This window comes from Pteronotus mesoamericanus, unplaced genomic scaffold (assembly GCF_021234165.1).
Source record: "Pteronotus mesoamericanus isolate MK-2021 breed Mesoamerican mustached bat unplaced genomic scaffold, CSHL_Meso_final contig_214, whole genome shotgun sequence".
NCBI lineage: Eukaryota > Metazoa > Chordata > Mammalia > Chiroptera > Mormoopidae > Pteronotus > Pteronotus mesoamericanus.
In genome coordinates this window covers 1,671,527-1,688,830 of record NW_026555089.1, presented here as the reverse complement: position 1 = coordinate 1,688,830, position 17,304 = coordinate 1,671,527, and the positions used below count along the sequence as shown (strand labels likewise).

At 65.5% G+C, this 17,304-nt stretch overlaps 1 protein-coding gene across 1 annotated transcript in view; it reads right to left on the bottom strand.

Annotated features, from left to right (window-relative positions):
• Positions 1 to 16,887, bottom strand: part of SHANK2 (SH3 and multiple ankyrin repeat domains 2) — a 289,453-nt gene extending 272,566 nt beyond the window's left edge. Inside the window, exons 1-4 of the mRNA XM_054570752.1 lie at positions 16,681 to 16,887; positions 3,517 to 3,720; positions 1,248 to 1,319; positions 192 to 300 (exon numbers count right to left, since the gene is read on the bottom strand). Of these exons, the coding sequence (XP_054426727.1) occupies positions 192 to 300; positions 1,248 to 1,319; positions 3,517 to 3,720; positions 16,681 to 16,887 (592 nt within the window). The remainder of the gene's footprint in view (positions 1 to 191; positions 301 to 1,247; positions 1,320 to 3,516; positions 3,721 to 16,680) is intronic.
• Between the last annotated feature and the right edge of the window lie 417 nt (positions 16,888 to 17,304).

Here is a 17,304-nt window from a genome sequence, read left to right as displayed (position 1 = left end):
AGGAGCACAAGCACCTGGAGATGCCGCGGGAGCAAACACGGCGCCTCCAGAGCTCACGCGGCTGCGAGAAAGCCCTTTGTAAACCCAGCAGCATGGACGCCACCCACACCCGTGCCACCGGAACACAGAATCGCCCAGCCTTGAGGAGCATACGCGTCGGGGAGCCTCGGGGTCCTCTCAGCCGCTCTCACCTCCCGTCTCCAGGTCGTGGAAATTCGGATCCAGGCCCCGGTCCAGCATCTTCACGATTTTCTCCACCGAGTGATGCTGAATGTAGTCCATGCATTTTTTCAGGTTGGTCTAAAGAGGAAAATAAAAAACGAGACTGCCTCTGTGCGAGATGCCTTTGGAGGGCACGCGGGTGGCGGGGAGTTCCTCACGGGGCGCCCTCTGGCCTCCACTACGGGGAGGGGGAGCCACCCCGGGGCGGGTGCACTGCCGACCGGGGCAGACCCAGCGGCGCTTCCTGCCCCGATCCCCAGGTCGAGCACCGAGGCCGGCACACGGCAACGCCGCCGGCCTGTCCCGGGAGCAGCCTCGCTGTGTTTACCTCTGTGGAAAACGGCAGTTCCCAGCGGCCACCAGCCCCTCTGACTGCGCCCCTGACGAATGGGCGCCTGGGCCTGAGGCTGTGCATTCTCACCTCCCGCCCAGCAGCGGCCCCCGCGGGCAGCATGCGGGGCTGACGCGCCCTCGGGCTAACCCGCCGCCAGGTGAGCCCATGACCACGTGGGCAGGGGCAGGGAGGCCGGTCACCGAGCGGTTCAGAGGAAGGGAGACATTCCCGTCTCATGGGTTCAAAGTGACTGAGGGTCACCGACGGGCAGGAACCCATCCCCAGCTGTCCCCGTGCGTGTCTTCCTGCTGCAGCCCACACAGGCGGCACAGTGATCGCCTGAGGACAGCAGCCCAAACCTGCTTCAGCGCCATCGCCTATTTTGGCGGTGAGGGCAACCTCTCCCCCTAGAAGCACCCAGAGAGACGAGCGTGAAGCAGCGTTCCGCTCTGCTAAGGGACATTATTCCCCTTACACATGGTCATCTGATGGGCTCTCGTGACAAAGGAGGTGATGGCAGTATTTAAGGGGGGCTCTGGCGGATGCCCCTGTGGGGTCGTCCGTGCGGTTTAGGTGGTGGGGGGGCGAGGGAAGAAGAACCCCCTGCCCAAAAAGCTGCCCTGATCTCAGAGAAGGACAGACAGACAGACAGAGAGCGCACAGGAATGTGGGTGACAATCGCGCCACGTACCTTCGTGTGGAGCTTGGCCAGCTGCTTCTCGTCCAGGTTGGCTTGTTTATACACCCGCTTCTTGTATCGGAACTGGCACGGGAACAGGAGAAAAGGACAGGTGAGCGTTCCCCACGGCTCCGCAGAGGACGGGCAACCTCGCGGGCTAGTCACGGGGGCCGGGCTCCACCGCAAAATCGCCAGGTCACGGAAGCGACCTGGGTGGGCACCGCGGGGCCCGGGGAGCGCGAGGGATGACTTCTGTGGGGATCCTGCAGCCACGGGGCCAAAGAGCCGTGAAAAGAAACAAAAGCAACCCAAAGGACGAAGGATTCACTGTCCTCCATCGAGGAGCGGGGCCGCCTGCCCTGCTGGCTGTCTGCGGCATCACCAGGGATCGCCGATCCTCGATGCCCGTCCGCCCGCCCTTGGTGTGGGGCTGGTGACAAGTGACGGCGCCCCTTCACACGCCCAGGTCTTGTCTCATTGTCAACCTTAATTAAAGCTGCACGAGAAGCTGTGGCCTGGTGAAGCCATCTCCCCCCGCACCTGCAGCCCCCTCCCCCCGCACCTGCAGCCCCCTCCCCCCGCACCTGCAGCCTCTGCCTGGTCCTTTGGAGCCATGATTCACTCCCTCGACCAGCAGCATCCCTTTTGAGTTGGCTATTACCTCCTAGGAACCAAGGAGGCCGTTTGCTCAGGCGTAGTGGCAGTGCCCAAGAGGAAGGCGTGGGGTCACGGCCCGCCTCCTAATCCCCCAGCACCCTTCACCCACTGCCTCTCCCCAGCGCCCTCACTCCTGCAGTAAAGCGTGCTGGGGCGCTCTGGCCGCTGCGGAGTGACGCTGACCGCTGGGAGCCCCTGAGACCCTGAGCCGAGGCCTCTGTTCCGAGTCCAGCCCCGCCTCGGTCCTCCAGCGGAGTGCCTTTGGCTGGACACGTCCCCCTCCTCAGACGCAGTCTCCTCATCTGTCACATGGAGATAATGTCACGTTCAGGACCGAGGATTGAACGTGAGCTTCCAGGCACAGGACCGGCGCTGGACAAATGCTGTTTTACCGCTCCCTCCCCCACGTCCCCGGACCTCGTCACAGTCCGAGGAGCTTAAACAAGAAAAGGGAGAGTGGCAACCCCGCCTGAAGCCAAGGCGCAGGCAGCCGGCAAGCTATCCCCGAAACCGAAAGTCTAATCCCATATAAAGTTTCCTTATTCTCCTCTACTCCCAACAACACAACGATTCAACAACAGAAAACATTCCTTTGTCGCGCAGACCGAAACTCGATTTTTCAGTGCCAAAACCAACCAGCGGTGGCGTGGGGAAGGCCCGCAGACGCCAGCTGCGTGCAGCCCCTGGCAGCGGCGCCGCCTCCCCGCCCCGCCTGGCGAGGGGGGGTCCGGGCCTGTGGCAGGTCCCCGGCCCGCCCTCTGAGTCCCCGGGCCAGCCGGGACCGGGCACTGTGCCCCACGTTCTCGAGCGCCTCTGGCCCCTGTGAGTGACATCAGGAGATGTCACCGAGTTCGCTTCCATGTGCCTAACCCTGGAAAGTTGGGAGGAATTCCAATCCATGGGTTCTTTTTCCAGGGACGAAAGTGTATGTTAGGGCCGACGACTCTCGCCGGGAGGCCGGCCGTGGCCTTGAACCTGTGCCCACGGCATCTCTGACTATACTCAGGCCCCGACGCCAAGGCTGCGGACCCCACGCAGATGGCTCACGTGCCAGCCATGATCCACGTACAGGCAGAAATGAACGCGGTCACTTAACCCCAGCAACATGTTCTGCAAGAACAGAAATGACCGCACCGCTGGCTACTTGTGTGCCTGTCTTACCACATCATGTGGCAACACCACACATCACCTTGGTTGCAGCTCGCCAGGGGTCAGAAAGGCAGGGACTGGGGTCACGCTTCATGGGGATGTGGATAAGACATGGATAACGCTGCCAACGTGTACATCTGTCCCAGGTCACCTCGGGGGCCCAAGGGTCGCTCAGAGAGCCCGCTGGTCATTCCTGGGGCAAGAGCCAGAAAGGATGCCCGCGGGCAGGAAGACGGGCCCGGGAAGCAGCGGCAAGGCCTGTTTGGTCCCCGGGAGTTAGAGGTCCTGGTGACAAGCGCTTGCGTGGGACCCGTGGTGCACGCACACCAAGACTCCTGTCCCACCATCTTGTCCCCTCTGGAGTCACAAAATCAACGTCTGAGAAATGCACAACAGCCAGCAACTCACAGAGAAACCAGGCGCAACCTCAAGACCCCACACCAACCCCCCTGCGCGGGGTCCCGCGGCGCGGTACCTCCAGGGAGGGGACGCCCTGGCCGGCAGGCTGCGGGTACTCCCGCAGGAGCCGCTCCTCGTCCAGGAACTTGCCGTCGCGCCCGTTGCTCGCCGGCTGGAACAGCCCGTAGTTCAGCACGTCCTTCAGGCTCTGGTTCAGCGAGCACAGGATCCGCTGCTTCGCGACCCACACCGTGGCGTCGGGGTTAAACCGGATGCACTTCTGCGGGGAAGGACGGAGACGCCTGATTAGTGCTGCCACCCGAGCAGCCCGCAGGGGCACGAGGCCAGAGGCGGCCGAGGCCTTTGCGTCCTGGACCCCGCGGCTTTTCAGGATGGAAAACAAGACCCTCTCGCCGCTCGGACGGAAGAGTCAGGTAAATATAAAAGGGGACACGCCAAGACAGTGACGCTGTTTTCTGCTGCCCTGGCCTCAACATGGACCGCAGCCTCCGGTCATCAGCAACCACCCACTTCCCTGGGCGCCCTCGCGCTGGCCCGGAGCTCACCGAACGCCAGTGCTTGTTAAAACTCCGACGGCCGACCCCCCCCCGCAGCAGAGCGTCTGGTCACGGGGTCCTCGCGGGGCCCAGAGCCGCGCGCCCCGCAAGCCTCACAGCGACGCTGCTGCCGCTGGTCCGGGGATCCCACTTGGAGAACCGCGACTCGGGCAAATCAGAATGTGACAATTTTTACATCAGCTTTACATACGCAGGTGGACGTCCCGACGGGTCACCCGACTGGCGGGAAAGTCCACGCACGGGCGTCTGTACGCCAGCCCCGCTGGCGGCCCAGCTGAGCCCCGACCACGGGGGAAGGAACCGCGGGAATCACGGGTCTTGCCGCCAGCGCTGGTTTCCGACAGTCAGTGTCAACGGTGCCTGCAAACCAGTCGCGAACACGTTTCGAAACCAGAGGGCACCCCTGAACTGGGAGGACTCGGTGGGGCCCCGCGCCCGGGCCCTTCTGCGAGACCCCCCGCAGGCCAGGGCCGCGCACGCCGGGCCCGTCCGCCCTGGCTGGGATGCTCCCTGAAGTCAGCGGGGGCTCGGGTTCGCTTTACCGCTGCGAGAGCCCTCAGGAGCGAAAGAGGCTGGGCCCACTAGGGGCCTGGAACCGACCGTCCAGCGGGGTGTCTGAGGGGACCCCGGGGACAAAAGGGTCCCCCTACTGTCCTCGCAGTGCAGGCGGGTTCTGCTCTGCCGGGTAAGATGACCCGATGCCCACAACAGTGAGCCTAGCTCGCGGGGGCCAGGGTGCCCCCCATCCAGGAAACCTGACCCTTTTCACCCGAACGGAGCTCCCGCTGTCCCTCTCCGATGTCAAAGGCTGAGTCCAGGGTCACACTCGGGCGACTTCCATCCCTGGCTGAGTAAGAAGAACACCTGGGAACGCCAGTGCTGCAGAGGAGCCCTGTCATCTGGGACCACGTGGGGCCACCGGTCACTCGCCAGTTCCTGTCGGCCTCTGGTTCCAACAACACGGACACCCCGTTCCCTGAGAAGCCAGCATCGGGCAAGGCCTGAGGCTCCCTGCCTGCGGCCGGCCGGCAGGACCCTGCGAGCAGGTGGGTGCTGAGGGGGCGCAGGCCGGGAGCAGCCTCCCAGGGCACACGCACGGCCCTGTGGGTGGTCACCGAGCCAGTGCCCACTGCCATTGGTGGCTGGGCTGGGAACAGAGTCTGGGCGGCTCACAGGCCAGCCCTGCACCACGAAGAGATGGCCTGCTCTAAAAAGCACCAGGAAGGCTCCCTTGAGAAACTTCTAGAAGGAGCAGGAGCTCAAAGGTCAGGTGGGCTTGGGTTTGCCTCCCCACCGAGTCACTAGCCTCGTGGTTCTAAGCAGATGGACCCACCCCGAAGGCCCGGTCTCCGCAAGGGACATCGGGCCCCCCTCCGCCGCATGGCAAGTGTGAGGATCCACGGGGCGTAAGGAGAACACGCCGGGTGGGCAGGACGGTGTCCCCGGGGTCGGGGGTGAGTCCTACCTCCCCGTACCTGGGGATGTGACTTATGTGGAAACAGGGTTTTTGCCGTTGTAATTAGTTAGGACGAGGTCACGAGGGGAGGCCCTAGTCCAGTGTCTTTACAAAAAGGGAAATGTGGACACAGAGGATGTCACGGAGGCAGAGGTGGGCAGGGCCCCACCAGCCACGGGCCCCGAGGGGCCAGCAAACCTCCCGGCGCTGGGAGGGGTCCTTGCTGTCCCCCGCGGAGCCAGCCCTGCTGACAGCCCTTGAATCTGAGACAGTACCTGCCTGTCAGTCAGAGCCGCCGCCTCCACGCCCACGCACACAGCGCGCCGGCCATCGACGGCGGCCGCGAAGGGCAGCATCGCCCCATCGCCCCCTCGGAGGGCGGAGCCCCCCACACCCTGGGCACTCCCTGCCGCTCACACGTCCACACCTGGCTCCGGGGAAGCCTGCGCGCAGCCAGCTCAGGGGACGCTGCGAGCCAATCCCGCCTCGCTCCTTCCCCTGTGGCGCGCGCTTCCCGGCACCCGTCGGGCAAACGCCGCTGCAAGAGCAGCGCCCACAGTGTGGGAGGTGCGGGTTTGCCGGAGGAAGGAGGGAGGGGCCGCTGGGCGCCATGGGGGCAGTAAAGGGGAAGCCGCCCCAGGCCCCGTCAGCAGAGGCGGGCACCCCGCTGCCACGCACGCCCACGGGGGGGTGAGGGCGAACACGCGGACGAGCGCCCCGGAGGCCCACAGGCAGGAGCGACGCCGCCGCTGCCCGGAAGGAAGGGACGGGGGTGTGGGCGCTGGGCGGGGAAGGCTCAGCCGCAGGCTCGGCGGGGAGCACCTGGGGGCAGCACCAAGGCCAGCAGGTGGGGCACAGGAGACAGCCTTGCCCCGGCGTGACCCGTCCCGGTCCCACTGTCATCGCTAGCGGGAAGCCCTGCTCAGGCGCGTCCTGCCAGTGGGGCCCTGGGCGGGGGGCGGGGGGGCGGCCTTCCTCAATTGTTTGTTTCGGGTGTTCTCCAGGGCCAGCGCTTTCCTGGAAGACTCACAGAGGGCAACGGGGCGGGGGCAGGCAATGCAGGATGGGGAGCGCCAGCGCTGAGAACGCAGACTCTGGTTCAATCACGGCGGAGCCCCGGAGACCAGAGACCGCACCCCCGACGTCCGCAGGGCGGCCAGCAACCGGCTGCGGTCGGCGGGGTCACTGACCAGCGTCCGGCTCCGGCCCTCCCGGTGGCGAAGCTCGTGACCAAGCTCAAATCTCGAATGACGGAGGGAGAAGCCCAGCCTTCTGCATGGTCAGTTGGAGCCACAGGTGCGCCGCCGGACGCGAGGCTGGAACCGGAGAACACAGACGCAACGGCAAGGGCGCACCGCGTACAGGGCGGGGCACGCGCCGGTGCGCTGGTCCCCAAGGCGGGTGGCACTGAGCCCCACAGCCGGGGCAGCTTAAACGACAGACTCGCTGTCCCCGTCCCGGAGGCGGGAGTCCGAGACCCAGGCAGGGGCAGGGCTGGTTCCCCCCGAGGCCTTTCTCCTGGGTGTGCCGACGGCCATCTTCACGGCCACACGGTCGTCCCTCTGTGTGTCTGTGTCCTGATCTCCTCTTCTCACAACGGTGCCAGTCACACTGGGTGAGGACCCACCCTAGTGGCCTCATTTTACCTTCATTATATCCTTAAAGTCCCCAAATACAGTCACTGTGTGAGGTGTCGGGACTCCAACATAGGAATTTGCGGGGCACAGTTCAGGCCATCGCATGCATGACCACGGCCAGGTCCCTACAACACACTTGTGGGCCACGTCTGTGGAGTCAACCAGCTCACGTGACTGCGGAGGGTCACGAAACATCGTGCCGGGGGGTCACGTGCGCGTCACTGCCAGGGCGGCCAGCGGGCGGGGACGGGAGCAGGCAGACAAGGCGGTTTGGAGCCACAGCGACGTGGCTGGGAACTTCACGCAGACAGCGAACTGCTTTCCAAATCCGCTCTGGGCCATCAAAATGGAGGCACTGACAACGGAGGTTCTGTCAAACTTGAGAGCATTCAGGGAGGGTCCAGACACGGGAGATGGGAAACATGCCATCTCACGGATGTGGCCTGTCGCAGTGGGCTGTGTGCGGGCCACGCGAGCACCTGCGACAGCGCCCGGGGGCCACCCGGGCATGTGCAGGCGCCGCCGCCACTGCGCACGTTTGTGCCCGGTCCTCGGGGGAGAGCAAAGCCGCCTCGCTCTCGGGACGCCCCAGAAAACGCGAGAAGAATGAGGGCAGAGACGCCTCGCGCTGGGGTGGGGGTGCGGGGCGCTCCTGCGTCACCCGCTCAGCACCCGGGGCTGGAAGCTGCGCCCGGCTCAGCAGGCGCCCGCGGCAGCTTCCGCAAGGGCTCAGGGGGCCCTGGAAGGGACCCAGGCTCCCGCACGCGCGAGCGCGGCGACGAGGCGCACGTCCCCTCGGAAACTCCTCCCTGACGTCCCCATTGGCTCCTCCGGGATGCGCTTTTTTAAATTGACTTTATTGGGGTGACAAAACCATGCGGGTCTCAAGTGCACAACTCCACAAACGTCATCTGCCCACGGCGTGGTGTGTCCATCGCCCCAAGCCAAGTCTCCTTCCGTCCCCGTCGCCCCCTTGGGCCACCTCCACCGGCCTCCCCACCCCCTTCCCTCTGGCTGTCACACACTGCTGTCTGTGTCCATGTGTTTTGTGTGTGTGCGTGTAAATACATGATTGTTTGCTTAATCCTGTCCCCTCCTCCTATCCAGCCCCCCACGCCCCCACCTCTGACCCGGTGAGAGACCCCAACAGAGAGCGTCTGCGCCCGCTCCCAGGTGCCGTCAGCAGCGCCCCGGCCCCGGACAGCGGTCCGCACGCGTCTGCCCACCTCGGAGAACAGCCGCACCCGGGGCAGCCCGAGCCACGGCTGGGGCCCCCAGGAGTCGCAGTCCACACGAAGTGACGCTTCTGCTGTGGACAGAGACCCCTCTGGCTGGTACCGGCGGCAAGCCCCGCCACTCTGTCGCTGAAAACCCAAGAAGCTGGGAACAAGGGGCCTGTACGGAGCGGGAAACGCCGGCGACCTCGACCGCAGGGCAGCCTCACCGAGGCTCCTGCCGCCCGGGAGTCGGCCGGGCCTCCGAGCGCCGTGGCACTGACACAGGGCCGTGCGCCCCTTTTTCCCGTCAGAATAACAATTTTCAAGCCATGAGAGCCAAACGGCAGCCACCCGGTGCGGTGGTGCCGCGGTGGGCCGACCGCGCGTCCTGGTGTTTGTGACCGGCTGAGTCATGCGCCTCTGCCGTCGTCAAGGTGACGGTGAAGGGCGAGCCAGGGACTGGGGCCTTGTCCGCGGTTCATGCCCTCCTTGGAGGGGAGTGAATTCTCCTGCCTGGGCCCCACGACGTCAGGCCGGCCCACAGCGGAGTGGAGGCCCGGCCACTGGCCGGAGCCGTCTGGCCGGAGCAGGAGGTGGAAGGAGAGCCCGGCAGGCCGGGGGGGCAGGGGCACCAGCAGCCCCAAGTGCAGACACGAGGCGTCACTGCACCTGCCAAGGCAGCGCGTGCCAGGCCACGCAGCTCCCCCAGGCCCACGGGGGGCACGGACAAGTCTCAGGGCCGCACCCCGAGCCGCAGGGCTGCCAGCAGCGCAGAGTTACAGGGTCCCCACGGCCACACCAGTGAGCATCAGCCCACCCCACCAGCGCAGGCAAAGCCAGGAATCAGGACGTGAACGGGGCAAAGAAGGGGTCGCAAAGCGGATCTGAGGTGGGGGGAGGGGAGACCGTGAGGACATCGGACCCTGGGGAACAGAGTCCCGACCCCCGGGGGGGGGGCGTCCACAGGGGGGCGGGGGGATGCACGTGAGAGGGTCAGAAATGGGAGGAAAGGAGGCGGAGCCCGGCGTGAGGGGTCACGGAACCCACCGCCGAGCCACGGCGCTGGACAGGAGCCTTGCTCTTGGGCTGAAGGAGGAAAACGAAAAGCGGTGATCCAGGCCCCCAGCGGTGCCGCGTTCCGGACGAGTCTCGTGGGCCCGGGCGGAGGGCCGGAGGGGCTGTCGCTCACGCCGGCTTGGCCTCTGGGCCACCTCCGCCTCCCCGCCCGGGGCACTTACGAAGCTCTTCTACAGAACGTGTGAGAATCCCAGCGCTTTCCCAAGCACCGTTTTCTCACAGGGGCCGGCGTGGGTGTTAGCGTGCAGCGCCCGCAGAAAGGCACACGGAGACGGACAGCTGTCCCGCGGGCCACGGGGACCCGGCGAGCTGGGTCCATCTCCCTCCGACGCGCAACGTCATCCTAATTAACATCTAACAGGAGGGTCTGGCGCAGGATCCCCATAACACACAACAGTGATGCGGGTTCCATTTTTTTTAATTATTCACATGAAACGAAAGCCTCTCGCCCCTTGAGCAAGCCGGCATGTAAGAGGAAGGACGACCCACGGGGTCAAGCCCCGGCTGCCTACGGTACGTCCGCCTCGGTGTTACGACATTTGTGTCTCACTGGTTTCCTGATTAAAACTGTCGCGGGTAAACCCCTCCCTCTCAGGACAATGCGGCTGATTAGCATCGCCACGCCGGCCGAGGACAACCTGGGCCGAGGGCAGCGGGGAGCTGGGGGGAGGGCGGCTCTCTTTGGCCAGAGCAACCAGTCAATAGAACCACGGAGAGACCAGGTGCTGTGCCTGCTCACCCGCTGCCCAGAAAGGGGACGCCGCTGCGGACTCCGGAGGGCGGAGCAGGATCGCTCAACGCAGAGATCGAAGAGCCTAACCCCGTGTTCCTGTCATGCAAAAGGGCGATGGAGGCGGGGCGTGGGCAGAAGGTGGACGGATGGACGAAGGGCAAGGACGGCTGGATGGGCGGCCTGGGGGCCGAGGGGGGAACGTGACCTGGCAGCTGAGGAGCATGCGGTGAGGTGACGGAAATGCTCTAAGGGTGACAGTTCTCTCATCTGTGAATTTACCAAAACCCACTGGTTTGTACACTTTCAATGGGTAAAGCATATGCTACGTGAACAACGGTCCACTCGCTGAGTCCTGGGATGGCACAGAGAACACAGCAGAGGGACAGGGTCCCCCGACCCACGGCATCCCCTCTGCAAAGAGGCCGCTGGGGAACCAAGGACAACCCCGGGGGACACAGGCGAGGCCGCACGGAAGCCACTCGTGCCCGGGCTCCACTGACGCCCAAAGGAAACACGTGCTCTACGCGCGCCCGGCAAGGCACCCAGACGGAGCTTTCCGAGGGGACAGGTGCCTCGGGCCCGGCCATCCGGAACCCTCTGTCCCAGGGGAGGGCCCTCCGGTCTGTGCAGGGGAGAGGCCCGTGGTAGGGGGCTGGCTCTCGCCACTGCGCGGGGACGTGGGCTCGAGCAGGGCCAGCAGGTGAGGCCCTCGAACGCCCGGGAAACCGCAGGTCCCAAGGCCAACACGGCGCTTCATCTGCAACGAGCGCGGACGGGGTTGCCTACCGGCGGGTGGAGAACCGCAGCCGGCCCAGGAGTTCTATTTTGATCCTCAATGATACCCGGGAGGCCAAGGTCACTTGCAAACAAAGCCCCTGTGACAGTCCACGTGGAAGCAGGTGATGGATTAGGGAGCCTCTCAGTCAGCTGACACCAGGGGCGGGGCCACGGGGACGCAGGGACCTGGTGCCTGCTGCTTCAGGGGCGGGGGGGCAGGAATTGGAGTGGGTGTGGGGAGGGCGTGTGGATGGCAATAAATTGTCCTTGAGGGGTTACGCCAGCCACGGAAACGCTTTTTTTTCTAAATGAGATCTCAAACTTGAGGTGCGTGTACTTAATAAACGGAAGCCACGGATGAAAGCAGAAATGGGGAAACATACTTCCCCGGAGCACCTGCTCGGGGCTGGGCCAGGTCCCTGCACCCCCGGAAACCGGTCAGGACGCACAGCGGGGCCAGGTCCGCGGCGGACAGCTTCGGCGGAGCCGCCCGGGGTCCCGCGGAAGGACGTAGGGGCACACGTCGGCCGGCGTGGGACACGCCCCGGGAGACCCCCAAAAGCACGGCGCTGTTCCACCACACTCCCTCCCGGGCTCTCCTTGGGACGCGACACTCGGTGGGGACCAGAGATGGGGCTGCCGTGCCCTGCAGCCGGCTTTGTCCCCACTTCCTCATTCCCTGTCCTCCAAGAAGATAAAGAACAGGAGAACTAGTTTCCATTAATTTTGGCACACGCCACTTGCTCAAAAGGCCAAGTGCATGGACCGGCGCCAGCACTTGCTCACAGGAAGCCCTTTGTGCATCGGCAATGACCACGGGGCAGGAGGAGGGCGCCCGCACGTCCCCAGGGCCACCCCGCCCGCCACTCCCTGCGGGCGCCGCAAACTCGACGCTGCGGCTCCCACTCAAATGTTCCCAACTCAGCCCACTGGGGGCACGAGGCTTGGAAAGAGAAGTCACTCGGCAAGGGGAGGGAAGGGGAGGGGACGGGCCCCACCAGGGGCAGAAGAGAGGTTCTCGAGACACTGTCCCCCCCACAAGCAAAGGGACACGGGGTGAGGGCCCCTCTGAGAAGGGCCCCAGGGCCCGACTCCGTCCCCCACTGCGGGGCTCAGGCAGGAGCAACGGGTGCCCTGCGGCCGAGGGCCCCTGCCTGCGGAACTTCCGGCCTCAGCCTCCAGCGCCTTTGCTTGTTGTGAGCAAAGTGAAGAGGTGTGGTCTGCAGAAGATTCCAGAAACATTGCGCTCCTGGAGGTAGAGGCCGCGCCCCGCGGAGGATCCTCCCATCGGGAAGACTCCTGAGTCTGGGCCGGGTCCAGCGATCACGCCCAACAGGCTCCCCGGGCCTCTGGCCCCGTGGCCGCGAGCCAGCCTGCTGCCCGGTCCGGGCTTGTGCCGACCTTTTCTGACAGCCATGCCCCCGCCTGGCTGCCCATGGGGGGCCCAAGATGGCAAGTGGCCCCTGTCTCCATTGTCACTGACGGGCGCCTCCCAGTGAGGACGGGGTCAGCAGAAGAGCTTTGACCCAGGAGGCCCAGCAGGTAACAGACGTGTCACAGGGACAGGCTGTCACCTGGTCCCCACCGCGCGGCCAGCCTGTGCTCACTCGCGCCGCGCTGCAGGCGGCCCCAGGCTCGGAGACCTCAGCGCTATGCCCGACGCGTCGGGGGACAGCGTGGCGGGCCGGACCCCACACTACAGTCACCCTCCTGCAGGAATACAAGCTGCCGACGCAAACGATGCCCGGGTCCCAGGCAGCAAGCGAGCGGCGGGCGGCTTGGGAGGCTCGAGGCCGCGTGTCCCGCGCCACCTGCCCCACCCTCGCCAGCTCTGCCTGGGGACTGCTCTGCGACACTCCGCCCCCGCCCCCACCCGTAAACTGGGATCGTCACAAACCTGCCCCGTGACTGGGCAGCTGCCGCTGGGCGCGTGGCACTTCTGGGACAATAACAGAACAGCGCAGCGAAGGCCTGAACGTGGCGTCTGGCCCGCGCCGGTGTTCAGGGAGCCATGAGAAGACGTGGGGGTGCAGTTACGGGACACGGGGCTCCCCACGTAGGGATGACGCCTGCAGGGATGTGTGGCCTCAGGGTGGGGGGGGCCTCGGGCCGCCCCAGGCTGAGCGGGCGGTGGGGGAGGGGCCCCCAGCAGCTCCGCCCTCCCCTGCTTGCTCTGCCTCCCCAGTTCCGATCTCTAGGCCTGGGGTCCGAGGTCCAAGGTGGGCGCTTTCCCAGCCCCCCTCACCCCTCCGGTACCCAGAAACCATGACAGGAAGTTCAGGGGGTCGAATGGGTGACAGCCTGCAGCAGAGACTGGGTCCAACAGCCGCATGCTGGCGTGGCAGAGGTCCCCAGGGCGCCCACCGGCGAGGGCCCCCCGTGAGCTCCGCAGCATCCGGGGCTTGGTCGGGTCCCAGCCGGTGGCCCTGCTTGGTGAGAGCCACCCCCAAAAGGCACCCAGCATGGGACACAGGCACAACCTAAGGCCGGGAACAGTCTTCTCAGACGTCTCAGTGAAACGGACCCTCGGGGACGGTCCTCCAGTTCCACCCTCTCTCTGAGGGCCCTTCTGCCCTCCGGCCTCTGAGCGAGCAGGGGCAGGGCCAGGGCCCTCAGGGGACGCGGGCTGTCAGCAGAGACCCCACGCAGGGCTGCTCGCTGAGCGGGGGCTGCTCCACGGGCTGGGGGGGGTCCCACATGGGAATGGGATACGCACCCTGCCCCAGGCCCCAGTGCACCCCGTTCAAGAAAGGGGGCCCAGGCCTTCTGGCGGACTCGACACTGCGCCCCTGGGCCCTTGTGTCTGAAAGGGTGGACAGACCCCCCGGCTACCTTGGCGAGGGGTGCGAGAAAAACCCACTCACGTACTCAGAATCAACAGAAAGACGCCCAGCGGCCGACAAACTGCTGGAGCACGTCGGGGAGAAGCCGCGCAACGGAAACAACAGAGACGTCGCAGGAGGAGAAACGGAGAGAAGGAAGCGCGAAGGCACGTAACACCCAGACGTCTGCTTCATCTGTTCCGGATGAAAATGCGCCCCAATTAAAAGGAGAAAGATCTCCGAGAGTGATGGATGGAAAACAAGACGACACAAAGCCTCCCAAACAAACAATTCAAAAGAATAATTTTCCAAAAGAACGAGCACAGGGCTATGGAAACAAATGGGAAGCGGAAACAAGGCGGCTGCAATAAGTTACAAATTATGATGAACAGGGCGCAACGGGCCCAACTGGGAACACAATCAGGGAAGGCTCCGGGGACGGCGGGGGCCGAGGGGGGAACCGCCAAGCCAGGAGAGCAACTACGGAAGGGCTGGCAGGCGGGAGAAGGCGCAGCCGCGGGGGAGCGGCCGTCCCTGCGGTCGCGGGCCCGACCGACAGCACAGCCCGGGGAACTGCACACCAGGAGGGACCCCCGGAAACGAGGGACCTGCAGAATCTGCAGATCGGGAAACCAGAACAGCCAACAGCAGACACTTCCTGCTGTAGAAACTGAAGACAATTCTTCGGGAGTCCAGGGGGGAAAAAAAATAGTAAATCAGGTCACCGACAAGATGCACCCAAAGGGGTAAGAGGACCGTGGTGCAGCATCCCGCGGCCGGGGGCGCCGGGGCGGGGGCCTCGAAATGCCCCGCAGGTGGAGAGGATTGTGGGGAAGCCCGGAGGTGCACACACACGGTCAGACACAGCTCCCCTCTTCGTGGATTCCGCACTGGGGAAGCGGCCTGCTCGCTTCAATGTCCGCGTGACCCCAAATCGCCCGCGTGACCCCGTTGACATCACGGAGGGACACAGAGCAGCGCAACGTGTGTCACGCCCGCTGGGGCTGCGGCCGTTTCCGCCTGGGCCATAAAGCGTGCGCTTGCCGCCCGGGCCGGAGAGGCTCAGCGGGTCGGAGCGCCGCCCCTGCACCGAGAGGCCGCAGGTTCGATTCCCCGTCGGGGCACGTACTGGAGGCAGCCAATCGATATCTCTCTCTGTCTCCCCCTCCCACGCTCTAAAGCGATAAAAAAGTACGTCCTTGGGTGAGGATTAAAAAAATATAGCAGCTGGAGGTGCACACATCCGCAAAAAAGAAAAAACCCCACAAAAGAACAGCATCCCCGCGGCTGTCTGCTTCGTGCCCCTCTGTCCCTGTCTGTGCGTCTCGTTGGCGACGTTGGTATTTAGGGCCGCGCCCCTGCAGCAGGTGCAGCCCTCAGGGAAGTGAGGGTGGAGGGGGCAGCGACTAGCCCACCGGGCCTCCCTCCCTCCCTCACCGCTGGGCAGACTCGGGGGACCTCGCAGAGGACCCCAGAGCGCTGGGGGAGGGCGGCCTCTGCCTGGAACCAGCCTGGGTCCCCAGGTCTGTGTGCAGCGGAGCCTCCCCGCTTCTTCCTGGCCAGTCCTCAGCACCAAGGGGAAAGACTAGAACATCTGCGTGTGAAGAGTCGGAGGTCGGAGGTCAGAGGTCTGTCTGCCTGCAGCAGACGGCGCAGGGCCGTCACAGAGAGGGAGGAGGGAGGAAGGAGGCGAGAAGGAAGGAATCGTAAACACAAACAAAGACGTCTCCCTCTGGGGTTTTGTGATTGTTTCCTTTAACTTTGCAGATTTATTAAGAAGCAGTCTGTCTTGTAGCAAATGGGCCTTTCGTTTACTGTCTGCTTCCGTTACATTCAAAGAAAGTCATCTTGCTGTGGGTTTGTGAACAGCGCGTGTGGTCTGAGCCTGGTTTCTGCCTGTATGTCGCCTCGGTCACCCACACCCCACCCAACACCCTGTCACGCACACCCCGGATCACCTCCTTCTGACCCGGACCTCGGCCACGTGGAAGACCTCCCTCGTCACCCCCGGGCACGTCCACCCCACGCCTGGACCAGGACCTGCTCATCACACGCCCACGTGCTGAGCAGGTGGAATTCAAGAGGGACGCGGGGCAGCCTCACAGCGACGCCCCTGAACCCGCGACGCCCCCAAACCCGTGATGCCCCCACAAGGGTGTCAGAGGGGGGTCGCCCCTGATGCAGCCCGTTCATGGGCCCCGGGCGAGGGGACCCTGTAAGTGCCCCTCTCTGCTTCGAGCACCTGCCCCTCTCACCGGAAGCCGCACCAGGAAAGCGAAAGCGCACACAAGCCCATTCTCGGGGCCAGGGGGTGGGCGGCGGGTCTCGAAGTGCCCTGGGAGGGGGCCGGGGGGTGTGACCTGGGGGTGGCGAGCCACCCACGGGTCTTCAGTGATCTACTCACAGTACCCACCGCGCTGGAGCCGACGGCCCCGCCGCTGCCATGATGCCACGAGCCAACCCTGCAGGGGAGGCGGGCCTGCCAGCGAGGACCCACAGGCACCCGGCACATGCGCCGCAGGGGTGACACGGGACACGGCATCGGGCCTGGCCTTGAGGGTCGAGGGGTCGGCCAGTGAGCAGTGCGGGAGGGACATACCGCACGCAGCCTGGACGTCGGGACGTGAGAAAGGGCACAGGGCACAGGGCTCCGTGCACAACAGAGCCCGCCGACACCCTCGCTGCATGCGTCTCCTCACCAGGCTGCCTCTGCGCCCCAGCGGGGCCTCCATCCTGGCGCACAGTAGGGGCTCAGAGAACGGTGTGTACCGGGCACCCGCAGCGTGCGTGGGATGGCTGGCCGCCGGCCGGGAGGCGGGGGACAGGCAGGGAGCGGGCGGAGTGGGGGTGGGGGGGGGCCGACTGCCACGCAGAGGGGACCGGAGGTGCCCTCCGGCTCTCAGGCCACTCCTGCGATCGCCCACAAGGAGCGGCGGGGCTCACCGTCTGCTGCAGGTCCTGGATGAGGATGCGGATGACCAGCGTGTTGCCCTGGCCCTCCTCCGTCCTGGCGCCGCCGGGCTTCTCCGCTGTGGCCCGGATCGTGTCGTAGATGGTCTCCTCCTTGGAGCTGTCCGACTCCGAGCCCACGGAGTCGTCCGAGAAGCTCTGGGCCATCTCATCCTCGCTGGACGTGGGGCTGCGCGGCATGGCTGCCCTGCGCCTGCGGGAAGCGGGGATGTGAGTGTCACAGAGAGCACGCCCAGGGGCGGGGGGCTCCGGCGCTGGAGGGGGCCGCGCTCAGTTCCATGGCCTGCGTTTGTTGCTCTGACTGCCCGCACAGCCGCCTGTGTGGGCCACGCACTGATCTTCAAGGCGGCGGGAACGCGGCACTCCCTCTGCCCGCCGGAGCTGGAGCCCGAGCCCGAGCCGGAGCCGGAGCCTGAGCCAGGGCCAGGGCCAGGGCCAGAGCCCGAGCCGGAGCCAGGCACAGCCCACACTGGGCGGGGCCCGGAGGTGCTGCCCGGCGCTGGGAAACCGGCATCTGAAGGAGCCCCCCCCCACGCCCCTTCGGGTGCGGCCATGACCCCAGCTCGCAGGGACTCACCGCAGGGCCACTTGGGCAGT